Source organism: Hyaena hyaena, unplaced genomic scaffold (genome assembly GCF_003009895.1).
Source record: "Hyaena hyaena isolate Hyena2069 unplaced genomic scaffold, ASM300989v1 scaffold_27, whole genome shotgun sequence".
NCBI lineage: Eukaryota > Metazoa > Chordata > Mammalia > Carnivora > Hyaenidae > Hyaena > Hyaena hyaena.
Window position 1 is genome coordinate 3,232,658 of NW_024080659.1, and position 25,542 is coordinate 3,258,199.

At 55.8% G+C, this 25,542-nt stretch overlaps 1 protein-coding gene, 1 long non-coding RNA gene and 3 other non-coding genes across 8 annotated transcripts; all 5 read left to right on the forward strand.

Moving 5' to 3' along the window:
• The first annotated feature begins 2,683 nt into the window (after window positions 1-2,683).
• On the forward strand, window positions 2,684-21,788 carry TRPV2 (transient receptor potential cation channel subfamily V member 2). Of its 3 annotated transcripts, none has more exons than XM_039227274.1 (15): window positions 2,684-2,974; window positions 4,688-4,920; window positions 6,942-7,075; window positions 8,487-8,780; window positions 9,461-9,759; window positions 12,477-12,650; window positions 12,868-13,023; window positions 13,595-13,693; window positions 14,470-14,540; window positions 14,996-15,161; window positions 17,093-17,159; window positions 17,270-17,607; window positions 18,506-18,633; window positions 19,436-19,515; window positions 21,568-21,788. In XM_039227274.1, exons 2-15 carry the CDS (start codon window positions 4,721-4,723, stop codon window positions 21,660-21,662), a joined length of 2,301 nt encoding a protein of 766 aa, XP_039083205.1. In that variant the 5' UTR covers window positions 2,684-2,974; window positions 4,688-4,720; the 3' UTR covers window positions 21,663-21,788. The 3 variants fall into 3 exon arrangements, with proteins under 3 accessions (XP_039083205.1, XP_039083207.1, XP_039083206.1); XM_039227276.1 differs by having other exon boundaries at window positions 13,598-13,693; XM_039227275.1 differs by lacking the exon at window positions 2,684-2,974 and adding an exon at window positions 3,816-4,138.
• A 1,492-nt stretch (window positions 21,789-23,280) lies between these two features.
• On the forward strand, window positions 23,281-25,531 carry LOC120228723. 2 transcript variants are annotated; one of them, XR_005527580.1, is made up of 6 exons: window positions 23,281-23,294; window positions 23,489-23,579; window positions 23,733-23,862; window positions 24,255-24,335; window positions 24,824-24,905; window positions 25,144-25,531. It is a non-coding gene; the product is annotated as an uncharacterized LOC120228723 (long non-coding RNA). The 2 variants fall into 2 exon arrangements; XR_005527581.1 differs by lacking the exon at window positions 23,281-23,294 and adding an exon at window positions 23,346-23,364.
• On the forward strand, window positions 23,658-23,728 carry LOC120228813. The gene has a single exon (XR_005527598.1). It is a non-coding gene; the product is annotated as a small nucleolar RNA SNORD49 (small nucleolar RNA).
• Window positions 24,102-24,172, forward strand: LOC120228812. The gene has a single exon (XR_005527597.1). It is a non-coding gene; the product is annotated as a small nucleolar RNA SNORD49 (small nucleolar RNA).
• Window positions 25,001-25,074, forward strand: LOC120228816. The gene has a single exon (XR_005527601.1). It is a non-coding gene; the product is annotated as a small nucleolar RNA SNORD65 (small nucleolar RNA).
• Window positions 25,532-25,542: the final 11 nt, after the last annotated feature.

Consider the following 25,542-nt stretch of genomic DNA (forward strand, 5'->3'; position numbering starts at 1 on the left):
TTTTTAATTATACCCATCCCAGCGGTGTGAAATGGTATCACATTGCAGTTTTATTTGCATTTCCCTGATGGCTGATATCTGAGAACTTTTTCTACACTGAGTTTGGAGTTAGGGTTTTCTGCCCAATTGTCATTGTCACCTGAAGTGCCTCTGAAGGACTTGAGGGTGTCTGCTTACTTTTCAGTTTTTCCCCAACAGCAAAGTAATGCCTTCTGCATTATGATTATGATTAACCACCCAGTCATACAAAGCCTTCTTGGAAAAAAAAAAAAAAGCAAAAAAAGCCTTGAGCACAAGCTGGCTTCTAGGTCCTGAAGATACAGTAAAAAGTAAGGACAAAACCTTGCCTCTTGTTGAGCTTGGTGCATAAGGGTGTGGCCCTGGATTCAAACCCCTTCTTTGTCTCCTCCCAGCTATGTGGCGTTGGACAGGTGCCTAATCTTGCCCAGCCTCCATTTCCCGGTCTGTGAGATAAGGTTGCTCTGAGAGTTGCGTGGAAAGCACGAGGCACAATGTCTGGCCTACAGCAAGGCAGCCACTTGTTATTGTCAAAGGTGAAGCCAGATAAATAAACGTTAACAATAATGGATAGTGAGTTATGATGAGAGAAATACATAGTGTCATTGGAGCACATAGTGGGGGCCTCCAACCCAGTCCAGGGTCTAGGAAAGGCTAGGAATTGATGTTTCAATGGAGGGACAACAGATGAGTGCGAGTTGGCTAGAACAAGGGCAGAGTGTGTGTGTGTGTGTGTGTGTGTGTGTGTGTGTTGGGGTGGGGGGTTGTTGCTGGCAGATGGACCAGCTTATACAAGGCTTGGAGGCAACATAAAAGTTCATGGCATACTGGAGAGACTGAACTGTTCCAGTGTCCAGAGAGGGGCTGTCCAACAGAATTCTCCGCAATGATGGAGAAGGTCTACATTTGTGCGGTCCAATATGGTAGCCACTAACCAACCACATGTGGCTATTGAGCGTTTGAAACCTGGCTACTGTGACCGTAGAACTGAATGTTTAGTTTGATTTTATTATAATTGATTTAAATTCAGAATGCCCCTGTGGTTAGTGACTACCATATGGGACAGCACAAGCCTTGAGTGTCACCTGCAAGACAGGGTTCCAATGACAGATGAAGGTGGAGCAAAGGTAAAGAGCATTTAGGCTGCACAGGGTTATGGTATGGAGTTCGCATTTTACTCTAAGTCCCAAAGGAAGCCATTGTTTGGGGTGGCAGACGGGGTTAAGTGGGGAGTGGGGGTGATCTGGGTTTCATTTTCAAAAGATCCTTCCAGTTGCTGCACGGAGAATGGATTATGAGGGTGAGGGTGGAGTTGGAATGAAGCAGGGAGACCAGTTTGGAGGTGCCTCCAATCTCTCAGGGGAGAGATGATGTCCACCAGACAGAGACAGAGACAATCTGGTAGGTTCAGGGCAGGGATTGGGTGGTCGGGAGCTCGGGAGAGGAAGGTGTCCTAGAGCTACTTGGTTGGTGACCGTGTCCTCAGGCCCCAGTTGTTTAATGGGTACCAAGCTGGGGCAGGGAGTTCTCATTTCATCAGTACCCAGAGGCCTCCCTGTCCCCCCCTGCTGGTTGGTGCTGGAAGCGCCGTTCGCTAATGGAGCGGACAGGGCCCCCTACTAGGGGGCTGGGGGGGCTGGAGATGGGGAAATCCCCTCAAATTCCTAGTGAGTTGGGTGGCGTGCATTCCCAGGGTCATGTGCTGGTCTGAGTCTGTCCTCTCCCTGGGGTCCGTCCACATTCGCTCTGTCTGTCCTGTGCCCGGTCAACCAGTTCCCAACCTGAGCCCTTGGAAGGCATGTGGTCGGGAAGGGGAGGAGGCAGAGGTCGGCACAGCAGAGCAAGAAGTCCCCACTCCGTGACGGCTCTCACGTGCGGCAAAGGCCCAGCACCCAAGGGTTGCCTCAAGTAAAAACTCCCTTGAGCCAAAAGGTGAGGGGTTTGCAAATCAGGAAATACCAACCATTGTTTGATCTCCAACTCTATTTGGGTAAAAGGTCAGGGGTTGAGCAACCCAGCTCCTCCTGGCTGCAGCAGGCCCCTGAGACTTAAATCTTTAATTAACATTGTGATTAGAACGGTCAAACATGTTCTTCAAGCGACTGTTAAGCCACCCCCCACCTCTAACCGCAAAATTCTTGCTTCTGTACACCGGCTTCGCCCTTCTCCCTGTATAAACCCTGAGCTATGGCTTGATGGCGCGCTCTTCCGAGGACTCTTTGGGTGCTCGGGAGGGGCCATCCGGCCGGTCTAAAATAAACCTGAATAGGGGCGCCTGGGTGGCTTAGCCGGTTAAGCGTCCGACTTTCGCTTAGGTCATGATCTCGCGGTTCGTGGGTTCGATCCCCGCGTCGGGCTCTGTGCTGACTGCCAGCTCAGAGCCTGGAGCCTGTTTCAGAGTCTGTGACTCCCTCTCTCTCTGCCCCTCCCCTGCTCACGCTGTCTCTCTCTCTCTCCTAGAAATAAATAAAACATTAAAAAAATTTTAAAATAAACCTGAGTAACCAACTCCTTTTGTGTTTGTAGGCTTTGTCCTCGGTGATTCTCCTTCGGAAAAGGTGGTCTAACACTCTCATTGCCCCCACCCCCACCTGGGCCATCCCTGGCTAGACACAGTGGGGGTGGGGAGGCGGGGCGTGTCTCTCGGAGTGCAGGGTGTGGCCAGTGGTCCAGACGGTCACTCAGTGATGGCCAGCGCGTCCTGAGCCGGGAGACTTAAGCCCACTCCCCACCATGCCCGCGGACCGGGCGGGCTGAGGGTGCGGAACACCCCGAGACCGCAGCCCGCCCGCGGAGCTCCGAGCAGGCTTGGGGAGGTTCTGCGGCTCCCGGCTGTCAGCGCCCGCCGCCCTCCCGGCTTCACTTCCTCCTGCAGCGCCCGCCGCCCCGGACGCCCGGGGAGCCCAGCCCAGGGTCCGCAGCCCCGGCCGCCGCGCCCCAGCCTCGGCCCAGCCGGGTGAGTCGGTGGGCCCCCGGGCACATCTGGGGAGGGGGCGGCCCGGAGCCTGACAGTGCCTGATCGGGGCGGGGAAGCCGGAGTGGGGGAGCTCCCTGCTTCTCCAGCCCCGAGTTAGGGTCTTCAAGGGGCTCCCGCCCCCGCTACCGGGACTGCCAGACAGACCCCTTCCTCCCTGCCGGGCGGGAAGGGCCCCGGAACAAGCAACGGCCGGACAGGTAGCTGTTGCTGCTGAGGCTTGGGAACATGGGCTGGGGGGCAGCCGGGGAGGCAGATTGGGGGTGCAGGGGAGGGATGGTTAGGGACAGAAGCCAGGCTAAATGGTGTGTGGCTTGGGAAGGACGCCCCAGAATTGGGTGTCCATCTTTCTAGATGGATGGCCAAAAACAAACAAAAAGCCTGCATGTTGAGTCAGCTAGCTGGTCCCGGCCTCCCCTGCTTCTGTGGGAAAATGCCCCCCAACCCCAGGTCCCCAAGGGCTGGTGGGTCCCAGCCCAAGCCCTGTCACCATCCACCCTCCCTTCTCCCCCTTCTTTGCCATTCCCACGCTCTTCTCTGCTCGCTGCCCTGCCCCCTTCTCCCACCCTGCTTTCTCCCCACCCGTTGCTGACTCTTTTTCCTTCTTTCTGCTTCTACCCACTGGGGGAGAGGGCACAGGGCCTACCCCCTTCCCCCAACCGGGGCCCCACCCCGCCATGTGATGGAAGCTGTGGTTTCCATTCCCCTGTGAAGAGGTGCCAGGGCCCAGACCCCCACCTAGGGCCTGAGAGGTAGGGCTCTCCGTCAGGGGGCACTTGGGCCGCCACCGAGGGGGCTCCCTCCCTGCTCTGTAGCCCCCAGAGACCCTAAAGCACAGAGAGGTGGCGTTCGATGCCGTCAGAGGAGTCAGACTGAAAACTTACATGGGCCCTGAAAGGTCTGGAGAATTGAAGAACAACAGCACCATCACGGTGGCGTGCTGTGGTTTGAGACCAGGCTCTGCCAACAGCTGGCCACCCTGGGGAAGTCACTTCCCCTTTCTGAGCCTGAGTTGCCCTGGTAGCAAAACGAGAGGTTTGAGAGACCAGCCGTTTTCCAGCCGTCTCCCCCAGCACGTCCCGTCCTGGGACACGAGGTTCTGTGACCCGCCTCTGGTGCCTGTGACTGCACTCATCTGTTGTGAAGGTTGGCCGCTGGACAAGATGTTATGTAGAGAAATGCTACGTTTGTGCTGTGACCTCAAATGTTTGTTACCCCGGACGGGGGGCTGTGGGCCTCTCAGATACCAGGAAGTCTCGGAGGGAAAGTCAGGGACAATCTCAACCCTTTCCGTGGGACTAGTCAGTAGTCAGGGACTAGTCAGAAGATGGAATGTTCTTCTCCATTCCATCCCCACACCGGAAACCTCCCTCCCTCTCCTCATCCTGGCCTTCCTCCCTCGTGGCTTACTCCCCTCCCGTTGGGCTGAGCGGTGGGTGGGTCTACTTGTACTCAGCTTCTATCTAAACTTCTCTCGCTTTCTCTTTGTAATGTTTATTTATTTTTTGAGAGAGAGAGAGCACAAGTCAAGGAGGGGCAGAGAGAGAGGGAGCCAGAGAATCTCAAGCAAGTTTCACACCGTCAGCGCAGAGCCTAACGTGGGGCTCCAGCTCACGAACTGTGAGATCATGACCTGAGCCGAAATCAAGAGTCGGATACTTAACCCAGGCGCCCCCTAAACTTCTCTTTTTGCAGGCCCCGGCCAGACCTCAGCCTCCTCCCTTTAGGATGGCCTCGCCTTCCAGCTCCCCAACTTTCAGGCTCCAGACATCTGATGGAGGCCTAGAAGATGGTGCTGAGGCGGACAAAGAAAAGCTGGGCCTCGGGGATGGGCCACCCCCCATGGAGTCACCATTCCAGAGGGAGGACCGGAACTGCCCCCCGCAGATCAAAGTGAACCTCAACTACCGCAAAGGAGCAGGTGTCAGGTGAGGCAGCAAATGGGGGCGGGGCCCAGGGGCCCCTCACCTCCAGTGGAGGGCCCTGAGTCAGACTCGGGGCCTGACCCAGCCCCAGAGCCCCGTTCCCACGGCCCAGGGCAGGGGTGAGGGGTAGAGGGAGGTCCTCAGTCTGGCTGTGATGGCTCCTGGTGCTGATGGGCATAACCCTGCTCTGCTCTCTGGAGTTCTTCCCTCTGGAACCTTCCGAATTCCTGGCCTTCTGCCTTCTCAGGTCGTGTTCTTCTTCATAGGGACATGCTCTTCCATCCCGAAGCACTCAGCAGACCCTCACGTCCCCTTGTGTGTGCCCTGGCCCTTGTGCGTCACAGTCCCCGTGGGGATGCTAGCATGATCCAAGTCCAAGTCCAAGTTGAGAGTCAGGGACATTCTGTAGTATCCTGGGTGCTCCTGGGCTTGTTGCCCAGGGATGTAGACTCGGGGGGGGAGGGGGGACTTCTGCTGTGAGTCCTCTTCGCCTTGAGCCTCCTGTGATCAGGACAGGTTCAGACGGTGTGGGCCCACTTTTGCCGGGAGTATGAGTTCCAAGCCTTCGCCGGGGGGGGGGGGGTGCTCACCTGGCACCCCTCCCCCCTCAGTGTGAGGTCTGATGTCCGAGGCTGGAGAATCCTCATGGGCAAGGCAGGACTCTGCCAGGGAAGCCCCTTCATCTGTCTCCCTGCCTGAGGCGTGGCACCTGCCTTGGTTTCCCAGCCCAGAGCCCCTGTATGGTCTGTGTTGGAAGACCACGGTCAGGTTCAGACCAGGGCAGGGGAGGATGCGTGTGAGGTTTCTGGGAGCCGAGTCGCCCCCTGACAGCAGAATAGGTCCCTCGATGCCCTTCGGTGACTCCATCTGTGTTCTCTCTGGGTTTCCCTACCCCAAGACGGTGATGTCACCCTGTGGCGGGAACCATTTTGCCCAAACGGCCCCTTTCCCTGGCCGGACTGCCCATCAGGCTCCCAGGTCAGCCACAGGGTCTGCTGGGTCATGTTGTGGCCACGTGGTCTGCTAGGCAAATGACGGTGTGTCTGGCCGGGTGGGGCAGACACGTGACTTCCTGGTGTGGGGGAGGCAGGGCCTATCTCTCTCAGTCACACGGCTACAGCTTAACATGTGACTGATCCCAACAATCCCCGGCTCATCAGAGAGTCACTAACCCATACTTGGCAAAGCTAGGACCTGAGGGTCCCCAGAGCTTCAAATGTCCCCTCCCCCACCTCTGTTTAACCCTTCATATCCGCCCGTCACAGTTCCAGGAGCCCCAGGGGCAGGCTGGGCTCTGTAAATAGTGGCATATGCCCAGGAGGGGAACCCCACACGCCTTCCCCTTCCTCCCCTGTCACCAGAAACTGCTAGATGCTGAGGGCCTACCGGACCTCTTCTGGGGCCTTCCCCGGAAGTGCGGCTTCTCAGTAAAACTCTGGTGAGCATCTGACAGGTTTCAGCGCTAAACTCCCGTGTCTCTGAGAAACTTCTCTCCGCCCAGCCTAGAATTTCTCTGGGGTTAGGAGTCAGGGTCTGGAGTTAGGTGAGCCCAGTCCTGCGCATGTGACTTTGGGCAAGTTACTTGATCTCTTTGTTGGTCTAATGGATAAAAAATAGCAATTGCTGATCCCAAGGGCTGAAGTGAGGGTTAAAGGTGCAGCCACTCCATTATTAGTCTAGACACGGGTTCTGAGAGGAAGGATGAGGGGTTTTCTTATCTATTTATTTATTTAACTTTTTTTTCCCCCCTGGAGTCATGGGGATGCTCGGGACTAGTGCTCTGGACAGGCCTTCCTCCTTCCCCCTCCTCCCCCGCCTCCTCCTGGGGCTCTCAGCACTTGGGGTCTCCTTGGTCTGCCCTGAGAGGGCAGCGGCCCCCAGAAAGGCTCTCGGGGGGTTCTTGGGCCTGCAGGTACCCAGAGCTCACAGGAAGCCCTGAAAGGACCCCTGGGAAGGGGGGACTTTAGCGGGGGGCGCGGGGCATGGTTCTTCCACAGTGTCAGACACAAGTCACTTCCCCACAGCCAGCCGGACCCAAACCGCTTTGACCGTGACCGGCTCTTCAGCGTGGTGGCCCGGGGTGTCCCTGAGGATCTGGCTGGGTTAGCAGAGTACCTGTCCCGGACCAGCAAGTACCTCACCGACTCAGAGTACACAGGTAGGCCAAGTGCTGAGACTTGGCTCACTGGGTGGCCTTGACTGTGGTCAGGAGCCAAGGGGTGACTGGTCTTTGCAGCTCTCCTGCCTAAATGGCTGTAGGGAGGCCCCGCCGACAGAGCCGACGGCCGCTCATTGAGGTCATGGCTGTGTCCCCCTCCCACCACCTCCCTGGCTCCTGGCCAACCTCGAGCACCCTTAGCCCATTTCAGTGGCCAAATGGGTACTCAGGGGCTTCACAGTGCATCTTTTCTCTTTTCTTCTGTTTCTGTTTCATTCCTTTTCTTTCCTTTTTCCTTCCCTTCCCTTCCCTTCCCTTTCCATCTTAAAATAACATTGTCGTTATTTTTGCCCCAAATCTAAACATCTTCATGGTTTGGTCTGATTAGAAAATCAGCCCAAACGGGGCGCCTGGGTGGCTTAGTCGGTTAAGCGTCTGACTTTCGCTTAGGTCATGATCTCGCGGTTCGTGGGTTCGAGCCCCGCGTCAGGCTCTGTGCTGACTGCCAGCTCAGAGCCTGGAGCCTGTTTCAGTCTGTGACTCCTTCTCTCTCTGACCCTCCCCTGCTCACGCTGTCTCTCTCTCCCTCTCTCCTAGAAATAAATAAAAACCTTAAAAAAAAAAATTTAAAAAAAAAAAAAAAGAAAATCAGCCCAAATGGTAGAAAAGTAACATTTCGTGCATTCCAGAAGATTCCAATCATAATGAAATGTATAAAGCTGATGTTTAACACGTTAGGACCTCCTGGATCCCTGTTAATGATTTGGGATATATCTTTTCAAGCCATTTAAATATATATGAGATATATATTTACATAATGGGTTGTGCTATATATACCAATACGTAACCACTTACACTTGAGTACATAGACCTCTAACTCAGTCACTTTAACAACTGCAGAGTTTTTCTGTCATGCCCACTTACCAGGATTTACTTAACCAATTCCTCAGTGATGGCTGTTTATGTCGTTTGTAGTTTTTGGCCTCGACGTACTTTGTGCCAGGCCATCTGCGTGCCAAGAATTTTGTATGTGGTCCCTTTGACCCTTATAATAGCCCTGAAATATTCCCATTTTACAGTCAGGAAAACTGAGGTCGAGAGAGGCCAGGGGAGCCACTGGTGGAGCCACTTAATGAATTTTCCTCCGGGTGTTCTCACATACACAGCATTGCACATACGACAAATTATGTCTTAGAAACTTATTTTCTAGGGCAGAGATTGTAGTCACACCTGTTGGTATTTTAATACCTGTTGGTCGGAGCCTTAATATCCTATAGCACGGCTGTGTTTCCACCAGTCGTGTGTGACAATCTTTTTTTTATCTCCCCAAGGGGTACTTTGGAGCTGGTGGGCCGCCCAGCCACTCCAGGCCTGAGCACCCTGGTGCCCCTCCCCCCCCCTTCTCCCACAGAGGGCTCCACGGGTAAGACGTGCCTGATGAAGGCCGTGTTGAACCTTCGGGAAGGGGCCAACGCCTGCATCCTGCCGTTGCTGCAGATCGACCGGGACTCTGGCAATCCCCAGCCCCTGGTCAACGCCCAGTGCACGGATGAGTACTACCGAGGCCACAGTGCCCTGCACATCGCCATCGAGAAGAGGAGCCTGCAGTGTGTGAAGCTCTTGGTGGAGAATGGGGCCAATGTGCATGCCCGGGCCTGCGGCCACTTCTTCCAGAAGAAGAGCCAAGGGACTTGCTTCTACTTTGGTGAGGAGACTTTCTCGGGTAAACTGAGGTACAGAGGCGATAAGGCCTTGCCCAACGTCACATGGTAAACGTGTGGCAGAGCTGGCCCTCCAACTCAGATCTGTCTGACCCCCAAGGGCTCATGCTTCTAATCACTGGGCTGCCTGCAAAAGGAGTTTGTCTTAGGAGATGTTTCAGCCTCATCGGGCCAAGAAAGCTCGCCACACATCCACGCCCGGCCCAGGGCAGGGGAATGGCTGGCAGAACCGGTGGGGGGTGGGGGGAGGTCGACCAGATAGGGCCTGGATAAAGGGGCGTCGATGCCAGCTGGCAGTGGGGCTGGGCTCTGGCGAAGAAAAGAGGAGGAGGCAGGGAGATGGGGACCTTGGTTGGCCTGCCTCTGTTCTGAGCCTTCAGATGGTCAAAGTCTTTGGTCACCAGCCCCATGGGTCAAGAGCTGGACAGAACTGCCTTCACCAGTGCTCATAGCAAAAGGCAGAGCTGCCCTAAGTGGGGCCTGGGACCGTCTTCCCTCAGAGCACAGGCCTGGGTGGACCTGGGCTCCCAAGGCAGTGCTCCATCCTCTCCAGCGGGGGCCTGACTGTCTTGGAGGAGGCCTGGCTTTCCATCCTGGGAGTGTGGGGAGTAGTCAGGTGGAAGCCGGGAGGCCTGAGGCTCAGGCTGCCCCCCTTGACCCCCAGGCGAGCTGCCCCTCTCGCTGGCCGCGTGCACCAAGCAGTGGGATGTGGTGACCTACCTCCTGGAGAACCCGCATCAGCCCGCCAGCCTGCAGGCGGTCGACTCGCTGGGCAACACCGCCCTGCACGCCCTGGTGATGATCGCAGATGACTCGGCCGAGAACAGCGCCCTGGTGATCCGCATGTACGATGGGCTTCTCCGAGCCGGTGCCCGCCTCTGCCCCACAGTGCAGCTCGAAGACATTCCCAACCTGCAGGGCCTCACGCCCCTCAAGCTGGCCGCCAAGGAGGGCAAAATGGAGGTGAGCGCCTGGCCCCACCCCCTCCCACCTTTCCAGGAAGCAACAGGACCCCCTTTGATTTTTTTGCAGATAGATCCTGGAGCAGCGTTCTAGATCATGGGTCTCCCCACCTTTTTCTTTTAAGTTTATTTATTTTGGGAGAGAGAGAGGGTGAGAGCAGAGCCCAATGGGGGACTCGAACTCACAAACCACAAGATCATGACCTGAGCCGAAACCAAGAGTCGGCTGGCTGCTCAATTGACTGAACCACCCAGGCGACCCAGTCTCCCCACTTTTTTGTTGAACTCTCCAGGTCGTAAGAACATGTTCAGCGTGCACCCCTAATATATGTGTGTTCACTGATAACTTAGATATGAACTACCCACTAACATGTTGCATTATAATTTCTTTTTTTTTTAATGTTTTATTTATTTCTGAGAGAGAGAGAGAGAGAGAGACAGCGCGAGCAGGGGAGGGTCAGAGAGAGAGGGAGATATAGAATCTGAAACAGCCTCCAGGCTCTGAGCCGGCTGTCAGCACAGAGCCCAATGCAGGGCTCGAACCCACGAACCGTGAGATCATGACCTGAGCCGAAGTCAGACGCTTAACTGACTGAGCCACCCAGGCGCCCCACATGTTGCATTATAAAACACAAAGATTTTTAAGTCATTTGGGTTCCTTGATTAGGAGGCAGTCTTTCCATATTTTTTGCCTATTGTGCAATGAGCTTTGCTATTACGTTTTCTTCGTATTGATCGGTAATATCAATTACTGTCCTTTACAATGAATGCATTAGTGTTTTGTTTACTAAAACAGCTGCAAAGTTTTCTCCCTGTTGTATAGTAGAAACATTTCTTGTGGGATTTTTTTCTTTTTTGCCATGCAGAATCTTTACATTTTCCTATACGTAACGGTGATTATCTTTTCCTTTAGCGTTCCTTGGTTTTGCGATTGCTCAGGGTTTTGCCCTCTGTGAGGCTGTATAGATGCACGAAACCCAGTGTGTACTATTTTCTTCCTGTCTCCAAGGTTCCTGGGGGGTGGGAACTTCCCTCTGTTGTCCAGAGGTATGACAGGGTACCCTTCCTTTCCCCATTCCTCATTTGTGAAACCAAATTGCTTCTTCTTTAGTTAAATTTTTATTTGTTTCATTTTATTTTTTAAGTATTTATTTTTGAGAGAGAGGGGATGTATGAGGGAGGGGCGGAGAGAGAAGGAGTGAAAGGATCCGAAGCAAGCTCTGTACTGACAACAGAGAGCCCGATATGGGGCTCAAGCTCCCAAAATATGAGCTATGACCCAAACTAAAGTCAGACGCTCAACCGACTGAGCCACCCAGACATTTCCCTAATTTAATTTTATTTTTAAATCTTTTTATTTTTATTTGTTTGAGAGACAGAGAGAGCACGAGCAGGGGAGGGGGGCAGAGGGAGAGAGAGAGAGAGAGGAGGAGAGAGAGAGAATCTTAAGCAGGTTCCATAATCAGCATAGAGCCCAGCATGGGGCTTGATCCCATGACCCTGGGATCATGACCTGAGCTGAAATCAAGAGTCAGACACTCCACCAACTGAGCCACTTAAGTGCCCCCCAACTTTTTTTTAAAGTAATCTCTACACCCAATGTGGGGCTTGAACTCACAACCCCAAAATCAAGAGCCACATGATTGAGCCCGACTAGACCAGCCAGGCACCCCAAAACCAAACTGCTTCTTAACCTTTTCAAGTTAGGGGTGCTTTCTAGTCTGTTGGAAGCTCTGAGCTCTGACCATAGAAGGGTACACACCTGGGGTGCCGGGAGCCTCTGGTCTCGAGGGGTCTTGAGGACCTCTGGGAGGGGTCCCTCTGCCATGTAAGGAGTCAGAGTCGAGGGAAGAGCCCTCGGGGCAGGAGTGGGGAAGCAAGAGCCAGGTTCACTGGCAGGCCTGGACCATGTGAGCTGATGGGAATGTTTACACTGTAGCGGGCATGTGGGGATGTGTGCGAGACTTTATACACACAAGGATCTTTGTGTACCGGGTGTGTGCATGTGTCTCCTTTAAAAGAAAGCAGTGGGGCAGAGGCAGAGAGAGAGGGGGACCCAGAATCCGAAGCTCTAGGCTCTAGGCTCTGAGCTGTCAGCACAGAGCCTGATGTGAGGCTTGAACCCACAGACTGTGAGATCATGACCAGAGCCAAAGTCAGATGCTTAACCAAATGAGTGACCCAAGTGCCCCTAAAAATTTTTTCTTAATGTTTACTTATGTTTGAGAGAGAGAGACAGACAGAACGTGACTGGGAGAGGGGCAAAGAGAGGAGGAGACACAAAATCTGAAGCAGGCTCCAGGCTCCAAACTGTCAGCACAGAGCCTGATGTGGGGCTAGAACCCACAAACCACAAGACAATGACCTAAGCCAGAGCAGGCCCCTTAACTGACTGAGCCACTCAGGCGCCCCTAAGTTTATTTATTGAGAGAGAGTACACACAAGCAGAGTAGGGACAGAGAGAGGGGGAAGGGCGAGAATTCCAAGCAGGCTATACACTGTCAGTGCAGAGCCTGATGCGGGGCTCGAACGCACGAACTGTGAGCTCATGACCTGAGCTGAAACCAAGACCCGGAAGCGTAAGGGACTGAGCTACTCAGGCGCCCCTGCCTGTGTCTGCGTGTAGCTCTGCAGATGGTGGGCAGCTCTGGGGGTACCGAGCCTGGGCAGTGCTGGGAGGCGGCCACGCAGGCCGAGCTCACGTGGCTTCCCCTGCAGATTTTCAGACACATCCTGCAGCGGGAGTTCTCAGGGCCTTGCCAGCCGCTTTCCCGGAAGTTTACCGAGTGGTGCTACGGGCCTGTCCGGGTGTCGCTGTATGACCTGGCCTCTGTGGACAGCTGGGAGGAGAACTCAGTGCTGGAGATCATCGCCTTTCATTGCAGAAGCCCGGTGAGCCCACGGGGGCCCGGGGTTGGGGGCGCGTAGGGGGCCTGGCAGAGCCAGTCCATAGCCAGGAGGGCGGGGTGGAGGCCGGTGGGGCGGGGTCATTGGGGGTTCTGCCCCCGGACACCCCCCCTTGCCGCTCCCCTCCATTTCCCTCAGCCCCCCACGTTGAGCCCGACACGCGCAGACCCCTGATGTGCCAGCTCTCACACTCCCACCCCAGCACCGACACCGAATGGTGGTTTTGGAGCCGTTGAACAAACTGCTGCAGGCGAAATGGGATCTGCTGATCCCCAGATTCTTCTTCAACTTCCTGTGTTACTTGGTGTACATGTTCCTCTTCACCACTGTCGCCTACCACCAGCCGGCCCTGGAGAAGGTACTGGTGTGGCCGGGGGGGGGGGGGGCGCTTCCTGGGGGAGGTTGGAAGAAGACAGGGCAGGGATGGGCCAGCCCCCATCTGCACCTGATAACACCATGCACCGGAGCTCTCACGCAGCTGGTGAGCACCGAGGCCAGCACCACGGAGAAAACCACGCTAATCCTTGCTGGGCACTCACCCTACCTGAGAAAGTATTTCCAGTGGGTGACGTGCGTTAACTTACTTAACGCTTAGAACAACCCTCTGAGAACGGTGAACTGTCAGCATCCCCAGGTTATAGTTGACGGGTGGGACGCACAGAGAGGTTAAGTCACTCATCCAGGGCCACACAGGCTGTCAGTGGGGGGGGAGATGGGATCTGAATCCACCGTCATAACCAGTACACAGTGTGCCTCTCCACAGGCTAGAATCCTTGCGGGGGTGGGGGGCGGGCCTGCCCGGAAGCCCATGTTCCCTGTGCTGGTCTGCGTGGCCTCTCTAACAGCTCACGCCCAGAAAGGGCCTTCAGCGAGAAGTCTCCCTGTTGGGAGGGGACTCAGGCCGAGGTCCTATCAGAGTGTCTCTTCAGCAGGCCTCCCACCCCCTGAAAGTGACTGCGGGAGGCTCCATGCTGCTGCTGGGCCACATTCTGATCCTGCTTGGGGGGGTCTACCTCCTCGTGGGCCAGGTGAGGCCTCCTCCCATCCCCCCTCCGCACCCCACACCCCCAGGACCCCCGTGGGGCTCCCAAAAGCAAACTAGAATTCCCCTAGGAATTAGAGTGAGTTAACCGCAATCCCTTCATTTCCGGGGAAGGAATCCTACACCGAGTCCCACTCCTACCAGCCTCGGGGCAGCTGAGGGCCTTGGGTTCTGGGCCAGTCCCTCCCCGCTGTGCTTTCTGGGGCGCCCGTGGGGCAGCAGATGACTCCCATGATTCCTCGCCCTGTGGAGTGGAGCTGGAAGCCCCCCACCCCCAGGCCCCTCAGCCGGGCTGGGCCATCCCTCCCTGGGAGAGCACAGGCATCGAGCCTGTCTCAGAGTGGGCGGACTCGGCACCAGATCCAGGTTGGCTGAGTACTGGGGGGTCCCTGTGAGGCCAGGGTGAGGGGAGGTGAAGCGTCTCTTCCTCTGGCCCTGAGGAGGGAGGGAGTGCCTCCTGCAGATGCCCAGGGAGCTCAGCGGCGCCTGGCATGGTCCGGGTGTCTGTGGGTGGCTACACTTTTTGTAAACAGGCTTCAAAGCTTTCTCAGCTATCAGCAGGATCCATGAGCCCCCCCCACCCCGCAAAAGGCCAAGATGCTGCTTGAGCCCCTGAGGGGGTCCTGGTCAGACCCCCCAAAGCCAGGCCAGGAGGCAGGGAGCACAGTGGGGAGCCCGGCAGGGCTGCGGCCCTGTGGCCTGGACACCAAATTTCCCCTCCTTCCTCTCCTCCCTCCCCTCCCCCACCCCCCCCCCCCACAGCTGTGGTACTTCTGGAGACGCCGTGTGTTCATCTGGGTCTCGTTCCTGGATGGTTACTTCGAAATCCTTTTGTACGTTGGGCCTCACTCCCTTCCCCTGCGTCAGCCCCTGGGGGGGGGGCTGGTGTGGCGGCCGGCGCCAGGCTGGAGGGGTGAGGACCGGAGCCAGGGAGCGCCAGGGGCCCAGACCAAAGCCCAGGCTGGGGCTCCCTGTGTTCATGACAGTTACGTGCACTGAGCGCTCACTGCATAACACTGGAACCCGAACTCTTTACATGTGGTGGCTCACGGAATCTGCACAGACGCTCTGTGAGTCAGGCGCTATTACTATTCCACCATTTTACAGGGGAGACACCTGAGGCCCATACGGTCTAAATAACTTGCCCTGATTGGGTCCAGTCCCAGACAGAGGGACGGATAGATGGTGGGAGAGGCAGGGGTGGTCAGTGCCGGCCAGCGTTGGGGGGCAAGTGGCGGGGAGCTCCCCAGGTGGCCTGCAAGCTGACCCGAATTCTGTTCCCACCCAGCCTGATCCAGGCCCTGCTCACGGTGCTGTCCCAGGTGCTGTGCTTCCTGGCCGTCGAGTGGTACCTGCCCCTGCTTGTGTCCTCGCTGGTGCTGGGCTGGCTGAACCTGCTTTACTATACGCGTGGCTTGCAGCACACGGGCATCTACAGTGTCATGATCCAGAAGGTGAGAGGAGGACTCTTTTGGCCTCAGCAGGCAGGCGCCCCCCTCCAGACGGTGGAGGAGAACACGAGCGCGTCTGCCTTTGCATCCCAAACCCAGACACTCGCTGAATGTAAGCCTGAGCATGAGCGTGCACACACCGGCCCTCAGAGGGCTGCGCTCTGCGCGGGTGTGAGCAAACACAAGAACGTGTGTGTTTGCTAGCGCAGCCTTGCACACCGAGGGAGCAGAGACTGTGCACAGGAGCTCATCCGTGTGCCCGTGTCCTGGGACACCTGGGCATCTGGACGTGTCTGCGCTCATTTATTTATTCGACAAAAGTTGAGGTCCTGTCTGAGTGTTGGAATATGTTCCTTTGTTCGCCCTCAGCTCGCCTGCAGCTGACGTTGTGGTAGGAGAGCTGGGAACGCTTAGAGAAACAAACGAGAACATTACAGGCTGCTAAATGCTAGGGCGGAAATACATAGGCCAGAGCCAGGCGGGGAAGGACTGGGGCAAAGGGTGCCTTAGATGGGATGCTCTGAAGAGGTGATGGATGAGACTAGGAATATGATTCAGCCAGCACAGACTCAGAGGGGGAGCACTGGGGGCCAAGGCCAGGATCCAGAATGAGCTCGGAGCACGTGGGGCAGGGCAAGGAGTCGGGGGAGGAAGTTGGGGCTTCATTGTCCAGGGGGAAGGGTCTGGAAGTCGCAGAGGCTGAAAAAAAATTTTAATTGTGGCAAAATATACCATCTTAATAATTAATTTTTATTTTTATTTTTGAGAGAGTGCACATGTGTGCCTGCAAGCAGGGTGGGGTGCAGAGGGTGAGGGAGAGAGAGAATCTCAAGCAGGCCCCACCCTCAGCATGGAGCCTGACGCTGGGCTCGGTCTCGCCAACCGCAAGATCATGACCGGAGCCAAAACCAAGAGTCAGATGCTTAAGTGACTGAGCCACCCAAGCTCCCCGATCTTAATCATGTTTAAGTGTACAGTTTAGTGGTATTAAGTACCTTCGAAGTATTAGCCTACCTTTAAGGACAATGTTAAGTACCATCCATCTACAGAACTTTTTCATCTTCCCCAACTCAAACTCTGTCCCCCCATTCAACATGAACTCCCCATTCCCCTCCTCCAGCCCCTAGCAACACCATTCTACTTTCTTTTTTTTATTATTCGTTTTTTGAAAGAAAGAGAGAGAAAGAGAGTCAGAGCACGAGGAGGGGAGGGGCAGAGAGAGAGGGAGACAGAATCTGAAGCAGGCTCCAGGTTCCGAGCTGTCAGCACAGAGCCGGACTTGGGATCATGACGTGGCTAACGTCGAAGGCTTAACCGACTGAGCCACCCAGGCACCCCAACACCATAATCTTCTTTCCGTCCCTATAAATCAGACTACTCTAGGCAGCTCACAGAAGTGGGATCATACGGTTTGTGTCCTCTTATGACTGGCTAGGTTCACTCAACACAGTGTCCTGGTTCATCTGTATTGTAGTGAGGATCAGAATCTCGTTCCTTTTTAAGATGGAATGCTATTTCACCGTGTGTACGTACCACATTTTTTTGTTTATCTCTTTATGCATCGGTGGACACTGGGGTTGTTTCCACCTTTTGGTTATTGTAACACTGCAATGAACAGGGGTATGCACGTACCTGTTTGGGTCTCTGCTTTCTTTTGGGCATATGCCCAGACGTGGAATTTCTGGATCATGTGATAATTCTGTGTTTCATGTTTTCACCCCGGACAGTCATAGGCAAGAAAGTGATGGGATCTGACATAGATTTTTTAAAAGACCGGTCTATTCAGTGTGGCTCCACAGGGCCTCACATATGCATGTGTGTGTGTGTGTGTGTGGTGTGTCCATGGGAACCCATGCTCAGGGCGGAGGCAGTGGTCGTGGGTCACGCCCGATGGCCCCGCCACCCACCCTGGCTCCTGGGTGTGTGTGTTCTAGGTCATCCTGCGGGATCTGCTCCGCTTCCTGCTGGTCTACTTAGTCTTCCTTTTCGGCTTTGCTGTGGGTAAGGACCCTCCTCCCCCACCCCCTGCCTCTCCTTTGCCCACTCTGTACGCCACCGAGGCTGCCTCCTCGTCTCCCCAGGCTGAGGATCCCCCTCTCTCCCTCCTGCAGCCCTGGTGAGCCTGAGCCGGGAAGCCCGGGATTCGGGGGCCCCCCCAGGCCCCAATGTCACAGAGGCAGCACAGCCCGGGGTCGGACAGGAGGATGAGGGGGGCAGCTCGTCCCCCTACGGTGGCATCCTGGACGCCTCCTTGGAGCTCTTCAAGTTCACCATCGGCATGGGGGAGCTGGCCTTCCAAGACGAGCTGCGCTTCCGCGGCGTGGTGCTGTTGCTGCTGCTGGCATACGTGCTGCTCACCTACATTCTGCTGCTGAACATGCTCATCGCCCTCATGAGCGAGACCGTCAACAGTGTGGCCACCGACAGCTGGAGCATCTGGAAGCTGCAGGTGCCGCGGGGGCAGGGGGCTCCCCTCCTTTCCCCCAGGTTCTGGGCCCGGTGAGGAGTATGCAGGACCTGGCTGAGCTGGGCCCCCTGATCCACTCCTTCCTTCCTAGGGTTGTCGTGAGGATCGGATGGGCTCATAGATCTAAAGCCCTTGGGACGGTGCCCGGCACAGAATAGGTGCTGAGAGGGTCAATCGTTATCATCCTCAAGTCTTTCTTGAGAATCTACTGAGGAGCTAGGCTTAGTTCTTTGGTGCTGAACACACAGCAGAGAACAAGGTCAAATCCTTGGCCTCACGCAGTTCCCAGCCTGTGTTCATCAAACAGTCAGTGGGGTTGCATTAGTGGGTGAGGCAGGCTGGATGTGCCATCCTGGGATTGGGGGGCAAAGGCCCTGTAGCTGGGGGCTGATGTGACATCTGCCTTCCATGGAGGGAGCAATAGCTACTTCTTGACTGGATGCCTGGGGGTGGTGAGCTGGTGCTCAGAAAGCCTTGTCCCGAAGGCTGGAATCTGACCGATCCACTGTTGACCTTGGGCAAGCCCCCCATCTTCTCTGAGCTGTGCCCTGCTGGGCAAAGTTGTGTGCCGCACCTAATTCGCTCATGTGCCGGTGGGCAGGCATGTGTGTGGGTGGAGCAGATATAATGCTGGTGCGGAATTCTGGAATCGGTAACAAGGCAAGTCACGGTTGAGCAGTCATTCTGTGCTGACTTCTCAACACCCGCCCATCTGCAGGTGGGGAAACTGAGATTCAGAGGGCTTGAGGGCCTGACATCACACAGGTAACCAGACATTGGAGCTGGATTCAAACCCGCACGCTTAGCAGACTTCGGGTCATACGGCAAAGTGCCGCGGAGTGCCTTCCTGGCCACTGTCTGACATGTCCTTTGTCCTCAGAAAGCCATCTCTGTCCTGGAGATGGAAAACGGCTACTGGTGGTGCAGGAGGAAGAAGCAGCGGGCAGGGGTGAAGCTGGCTGTTGGCAGCAGGCCGGATGGGAGCCCTGATGAGCGCTGGTGCTTCCGGTGAGTGAGGGAGGCAGGGGAGGGCGACCTGGGCGCCTTGCTCACCCAGTGATCCCTGGAGGCTGCACGGTGCAGGTCCACCTTACTCTCTTAAAAGCCAGGAGACAGGCGTCAGGAGTCAGGCCTGGTGGGAAAGGAGCAGCAGCGTGCTCCTCCCTGGGCAGGCGAGGTCAGGGATGCCACGCCTCACAGGCCCAGGCATGCCATCCGCCCTCCCCTTCCTGGTGGGCCCTGACCTGCTCCTTCCGGCCTGAAGTGGGGAACACTGAGGAGGCCAAGAAGCCAGAGGGACCCCAGAATTCCAGCACCCCGGCCTTGCCCTGGCTGCTGCGCTCTGGCCTCCAGCCCGACCACAGAGAGCTATGTCTTCCATGGGGGAGAGAACCTGGTGACAGACGCACGGCCAGAAACATGGGTTCATGAGACAGCAGTTGAGCAAGGACAGGGGAGGGTCCTGGGCACGCGGAGTGGCCGCAGAAGGGCTCCAGAGAACCCAGGAACACAAAGACACACGTGATCTAAACTCTCCTCTGGGTGTTCAGGGCAACCCAGGTGACTGCGAACGGCCTGAGGGGAGAGGTGCCCGTTTCCTCCAGTGCAGACGCCTGGCCCGGGGGGCAGCAGGGTGGTGGCTGCCCGGACAGGGCCTGGGTGGGCTGGCAGGTGGCCCCGTGTCCAGTGAGAAGGGCGGAGAAACCCCATTCTCCTGGCCGTCGCTGGGTCTACCTGGGTCCCCCTCCTGGGGCCGCGCAGGCCGCGCAGGTGGCTTCCTGGGGTGTCAGGGCTGCTCTGTTGTCCTCAGGGTGGAGGAAGTGAACTGGGCTGCATGGGAGAAGACGCTGCCAACGGTGCTTGAGGAGCCATCAGGGCCTGGCGTCCCTGGTGAGTAGCCACGGACCGGAGCCCCCGCTCTGGAGGGAGAGCAGGTCCGCGTCCTTGTGTGCGTGTGTCTGTGCGGCCACACAGCCACGGAGGGGACCGCCTCCATGGAGGGCCCCACCCACCTATCCCACAGCTTAGGGGGCGTCTCCCGGAGCCCCCACTGGCTCGGCCCCTGCCAGCCTTGCTGAGCCCTAGCTTTCCTCCCCTCCCCCACACCTCTGAGGAGAAGCCACTTCCTAGGCCTTTCCCCAGGGTCATGGCCGGCGTCCTGTCCATTCAAGCGTGGGGAGGCCCCTCCCATCTCCACCCTGCTGCCTTCCACCAAGACTGGCCTTGGCTCCTTCCTCTCACCCGGGGGCCTGTTCCAAGGATTAGTTGTCTCTGCGGCATGCCCTTTCTGGAACCTTCAGCAGCTCTCACTTGGTCTGCGGTTGGCTCTCCTCCTCTTTCTCGTTCTCTTTCCGGCAGACTCTAGTTGTTTGTACCTGTGGCGCCCGCCCCCGCCCCATAACAGCCCCTGTGTCACCTCTGACCCCTGCGTAGGGACGCTTCTTCCAGCCTCTGGTTTCCCAGGCTCCAGGGGCCCTGACCATGGATGGCCCTCACAAACCGACAGGTTTCCTGCTTGCGCTCTGTGCGCGCCTCCCTTCCTCTGAGTCTTGCCACCCTGTCGCTTCGAGACCAAGACTCTGAAAGCCCCCTTGCCCTGCATCTTGGGAGAGCACCCCACATCCACTGCCTGCTGGGGCTTCTAACGGGACACCCCCAACGGGGACGGCATAATGCGTGTGCCACCCCTCCCCGCCCCTCGCCTGGGCAGGAAGCCTTGAACGTCTCTGCTCAGTGTCCCTCTCAGCCTGGTGCTGAGTGTCCTCAGGACCCCCCTCGCCCCACCGCAGCCACTCACTTCTCTGCCCCCAGCCCTCATGTCACTGGCTCTGCACCACTGCAAGGCTCCGTCTGCACCCCCTCCTTTATTTATTGTTTTTTATTTTTTTCAATGTTTTATTTATTTCGGAGAGAGAGAGTGGCAGCATGAGCAGGGGAGGGTCAGAGAGAGAGGGAGATACAGAATCTGAAACAGGCTCCAGGCTCTGAGCCGTCAGCACAGAGCCCGACGCGGGGCTCGAACCCATGAACCGTGAGATCATGACCTGAGCCGAATTCGGAGGCTTAACCGACTGAGCCACCCAGGTGCCCCCGCACCCCCTCCNAAAATCAATAAATCCATCATAGATTTTGTTTTTCTCTTTGTTGTTTTTTACTCTGATTTTAAAGTGCTGGATCATGGGGCATCTGGGTGGCTCAGTTGGTTAAGCGTCCGACTTCAGCTCAGGTCATATCTCACGGTTCGTGGGTTTGAGCCCTGCATCGGGCTCTGTGCTGATGGCTCAGAGCCTGGAGCTGCTTCAGATTCTGTGTCTCTTTCTCTGACCCTCCCCTGCTCACGCTGTCTCTCTCTCTCTCTCTCTCTCTCAGAAACAAACAAACAAACATTAGATAAGTCTTCCTGCTCCAGGCTTCTCTTTCTAATGCAGACAAAACTGCACAAGGCCCGCACTGTGCACCTCCCACTGCCTGGAAGGCCTCAGCCCTCAGGGTGTAGATGCATCCCTGCAGTCCAGCCCGGTTCCCACACCTCCCGCTCTCCACATGACAGCTGGTCCCCCCACAGTGCCCCTCGCTCTTCGCTTTCCTTGGCTCTCTGCCCAAGTGTCCAAATCTGCCTTCCTTACAGGCTGGGTCCCTCTCTCCCCTGAGCTCCCTGAACACCTGCTTCTCACTTCCCTCCAGTTCTTCAGCAAAAAGAACGCCTCAAGTGTTCCAGATCCTAACACAAAAGGCTGTTGCCTCTGGGGACTTCAGGCTCCGGGGAGGAAGTCCCTGATAGGCACAAAGCAGGGGTGCAGGAAATGCCTGCAGGAGGGCGTAGGTAGGGAGGATTGCCAGGGACCTCAGGAGTATCTGCTGCGTACAGGTGGTTTCGTGGCTGTGGCCTCCTCGGGACACGGCCCAAGGCCCAAGCCACAGCGCTCTTTGTCCCTTTTACAGGCATCGTGAAGAATCCTGCCCTGGCCTCCCAACCGGAGGAGGAGACTGCCTCCGAGGAAGACCACCTGCCCCTCCAGCTCCTGGAGTCCCACTGACATCCTGCCCAGAGGCGGGACAGAGTCAGAGACAGAGCCGGGGACTCTCTTCAGCCCTATCAGCTGGCTCTGGGGCTCCAGGGAACTTTGCTAGCAAATATAAATAAATACTCTGTCATGACCACCTCTCCGGGAAAGGTGGTTTAAGTAGAGTTAATGGGCCTTTGGGCTGATTGACATCCACATGTCTCTGCGAGCATTTCTGTCTGAGACTGGGCTACTCTCTGTCGCCTTCAACCCGGGCACAGGAGACCCTCACCTGCTGCCCCCCAGCCTGGGGGCTGTCTGTTCCCGAGTGCTGTAGCTGCTGTCCTGACAGCCGTGTGGTGGTGGAAGCCGGCAACACAGCCACCTTTTGTCCTTTCCCGTAATTTCCAGCCACCCCCAAGGTATCTCTCAAAGCCTTGAGCTCCTTGGTTTCGTTCAGGCTCTGGATTATTGGTTTCTCTCCCTTCTGGGCTACCTGCTCAGTTCCTACCCCTCCAAGCTGTTCTGCAAGGCTGCCAGAGGGGACTTCCTAAGAGGGAAGAGAAATATGTTACCCGTGTGCTCTTGAAGCCTTAAAAGGCTCCCCCAATGCCCACAGGACGCCCTAATTGGCATCCCCCACCCTCCAGGGTTTTGCCCAAACATTTCCAGACACCTCTTGCCCCATATATATGCCTGCTGTCCTCCATGCTCTCCTTAGCACTTTTACCATTTTCATCAGGTAGACTGATCAACTTGTGTATTTGACCCCCCGGAATTGGCTCTTGCTGGAAGCCCCCCCACCCCCACCCCACTAAAATCCTTAAGACCAGCTCACAAGTTGTCTCGCTATAGCTTTTCCAATGTTCTCCAGTCCAAATGAATTGCTCCCCCTTTATGTAATAAGTGTTTATAAAATGCGTACCAATTGAATTATTTCTTAAGTGGGAAGGACCTGAGGGTGTGCATTTGCAGAGAGGGAGGGGTTTCCGTTGCTGGTGAGCTAAGGGAACGGACAAACGCATGCGTCCTTCCCGAGGAATCGGGAGAGAATGGAAGTGGATCCGGATAAGACGTCTGCTCGCTCCTTAGAGGTCATTCTCAAGCGTGAGGAGCTGCCAGTGCGAAGAGATTTTGAGAGGCTCCGTGTCTTGAAACAGCTGTGGGGAGACAGCAGACTGGCAGCGCTTAGAATTAGAAGCAGCTACTATTTATGAACGTTTGCTGCCTGCCAGCCGGGTCTCTCTGCAGGGTTTCAAGTGCGATTTCTCATGGGATCCTCAGAATAACCTCTGCGGTGCCGGAACTTCATTACCAGGAGCAACGGAAGCTCACAAGGCTGAGTAACCTGCACAAAACCACACAGCTGAGAAAGGGCTGGGGTCCCAGCGCAACTAAGCAACTGCGCACCAGCCCCCGCGCAGGCGCCCTGGCGCACTTCCGGAGCCGCGAGACCCAGAAGGCGGGGCCGTGGAAGAGACCATATGCTCTAAAGGAGGGGGGTGGCCCGGGGTGGTGGGGCGGAGTCCGCATCGTCAAATGGACTGGAAGTTCCCGTCAGTCTTTGCCAGCATTACCCTCCCTTCTGTGAAGAATGGAATATTCCGGCTCCTTAAAAGCAGGGCACACAGCCAAAGCGACCTTTCCTATCGAGTCGTCATGGAGGTGAGCTGCTTTGCGATTTGGCTTAATAGCTGGCGCCAAGGGCGAATGAACTAGAAGCTTCCTAATTTTTGTAAAGAAGGTTACTGGGAGTTTATGTGGGGGCGGAGGGCGGCTCGGGCTTCGTGGCGGGCGCCTTGGTGGCGGAAGAGACGCGCAGGGAGCCGAGGCTCAAGGCCCACGTGTTTATTCCCCAGGGCCGCCGTCGTCCCAGCAGCCTGATGTCCCCAGGCCGGGCCCCTGCTCCCCGGACCCGCCGTGGGGAGCGCGCCAGCCCCGGTGAACTGGGTAAGTGCGGGTCGGCCTGCACGCGAGCGCGCCGCGGGGGTGAGGTTGGTAATGGGGCCACAGGGGGACTTGGCCGACTGTCCTGATGATAATGGGATTAGGAAGTGCCGTCAGAATCGACAACTGACGATTTTTATGCCTGTCTGATCGCAGTCGCTGAAGCTTCAACAGTGTGATTGAACATCACTGCCAGAACTTGACCCTTAACGCGTCTCGCCCTCCATGTTCCAGGTGGCCGACCCACTGCCTAGCGTTCAAGCCGGGAGCAGGACCCCTCCTTGAGGTAGGAGCTCCTCTAGGCAGGGATGGATGTACAGTTTGTAACGTTTTGTCTGCTTAAATGCACTGGGATTGGCCGGTAGTTAACAATTGTAAAGTTTGTGCCCTGGAAAGTAAGTACGCACGGCTTCATCACAACGTTGACAACAGCCAAGGACCTGGCTGTTTCTCGAGCAATTATGGCTTGTCTCCAGCTAGTGTCCAGGTGTGTGGCGCGGTACTGGGGAGTGAGGGGTGCTTGACTGCTCTGATGAAATCACTTATAGGAAGTGCCGTCAGAAGCGATAACTGACGATAACAGTTCCTGGCTGACTGCAGTCAAGAAGCCCTTCCAGCTGCTGGTGACCTGGGGGGTCTTGGTGTGAACAGTGACCTTTATTTTCTGTATCTACCCAGGTTGCCAATTAGGGGTTGCCAGCGTGCGCTCACTGGCAGCTGAGCTGAGGATTCGAGGGATGATGAGTGGCCTGCCTGGAGGTAAGTTTTGATCTACAGGGAAGTTAGTGGTTGAGTGAGCATCGCTGTTAAATTAGGTGGAGTTCTGGTTAAGTCAGATAGTGGGAGTTTTATCTGGTTAACCTAATCCCTTGTATCACTGTAGCCCTTGACCTGTATTGGCAATATCCCCGAGGTGGTGGTGGAGCTGAGGGCAGAGGAAACCCAGGAGTTCCCTTTTTACCTCACTGCTGTGTGATCCTGAGCAAATCCTGCCTGTTGAGATTGAGTTTTCCTCACCCTTTAAAATGGCAGTGTTAGGTCTGCGATGAAGTGGAGGTTCTACCATTTGAAGAAGGCAGTTAGGACTTTTGGGCTTCTATGGCTTAATTCACAAAAAGGCATCTCCAGGAGTTTCCACGAACTCTTACTATGATCTTGGATTGTAGTTGACGCTATCCTGATCAGAACTTCCTGTTTGTTTTTGGTATCTGCTGCCTGCCTATGGGTGCCTTAATTCATCCCCCCAGGTTTTGGGTGCTGACTTGTTGAAGATGGGTGATGAGCGGTGTGGAGGTCAAGCCGGGGTGGCACAGCTCAGCCCAAATAGAGGTAAGCTTTCATCTGGATCAGGACCCCCTCCCCGTCTATAGTAGAATGAATAAGCAGCTAATTTTGTGTAAATTTATGTGCAGAAAAAAGATGTCAAATGATGAAATCACCCAAAAATAGCTGGAATTACCGGCAGATGGTGTAGTGTTGAACCTCTGGTTTTCTGACGATGTCTGTTTATGCTGTGAATGCTGTTGGTGGGAGTGGAACGGGAGATTGATACTCCGTGTCTTTATAGGCTGTCCCCCAGGAGAACCATGTGGTCGGCTATACGGAAGTTCCGAGGACCAGTGGCCACCATCAGTTCAGACTGAAAACTGAGGCCTTGGTAGCCTGTGTGGAAACAGCACTTACCTGGTGCCGAGATCCAGAGCCCGTTCTGTTACCAGCAGTAGAGCTAACAAATGTGTTCACAGTGCTTTCACCATTATGGTGCCATTTGCAAGTTTTCTAGTATAAATACCATTATTTCTAGCTCTATCTTGCCCAAAGAGCTTTCTGCACTTTTTAATTTTGTATAAAATTGTTCTGTTGGTGATGGTCTGAGTGCTTTAAGCTGGAAGCTTATTTCTTTCTGAAATTAGTATTTCCATATACTTAAAATAAACCAATACTGCAATAAGGGACGGCCTTTAGT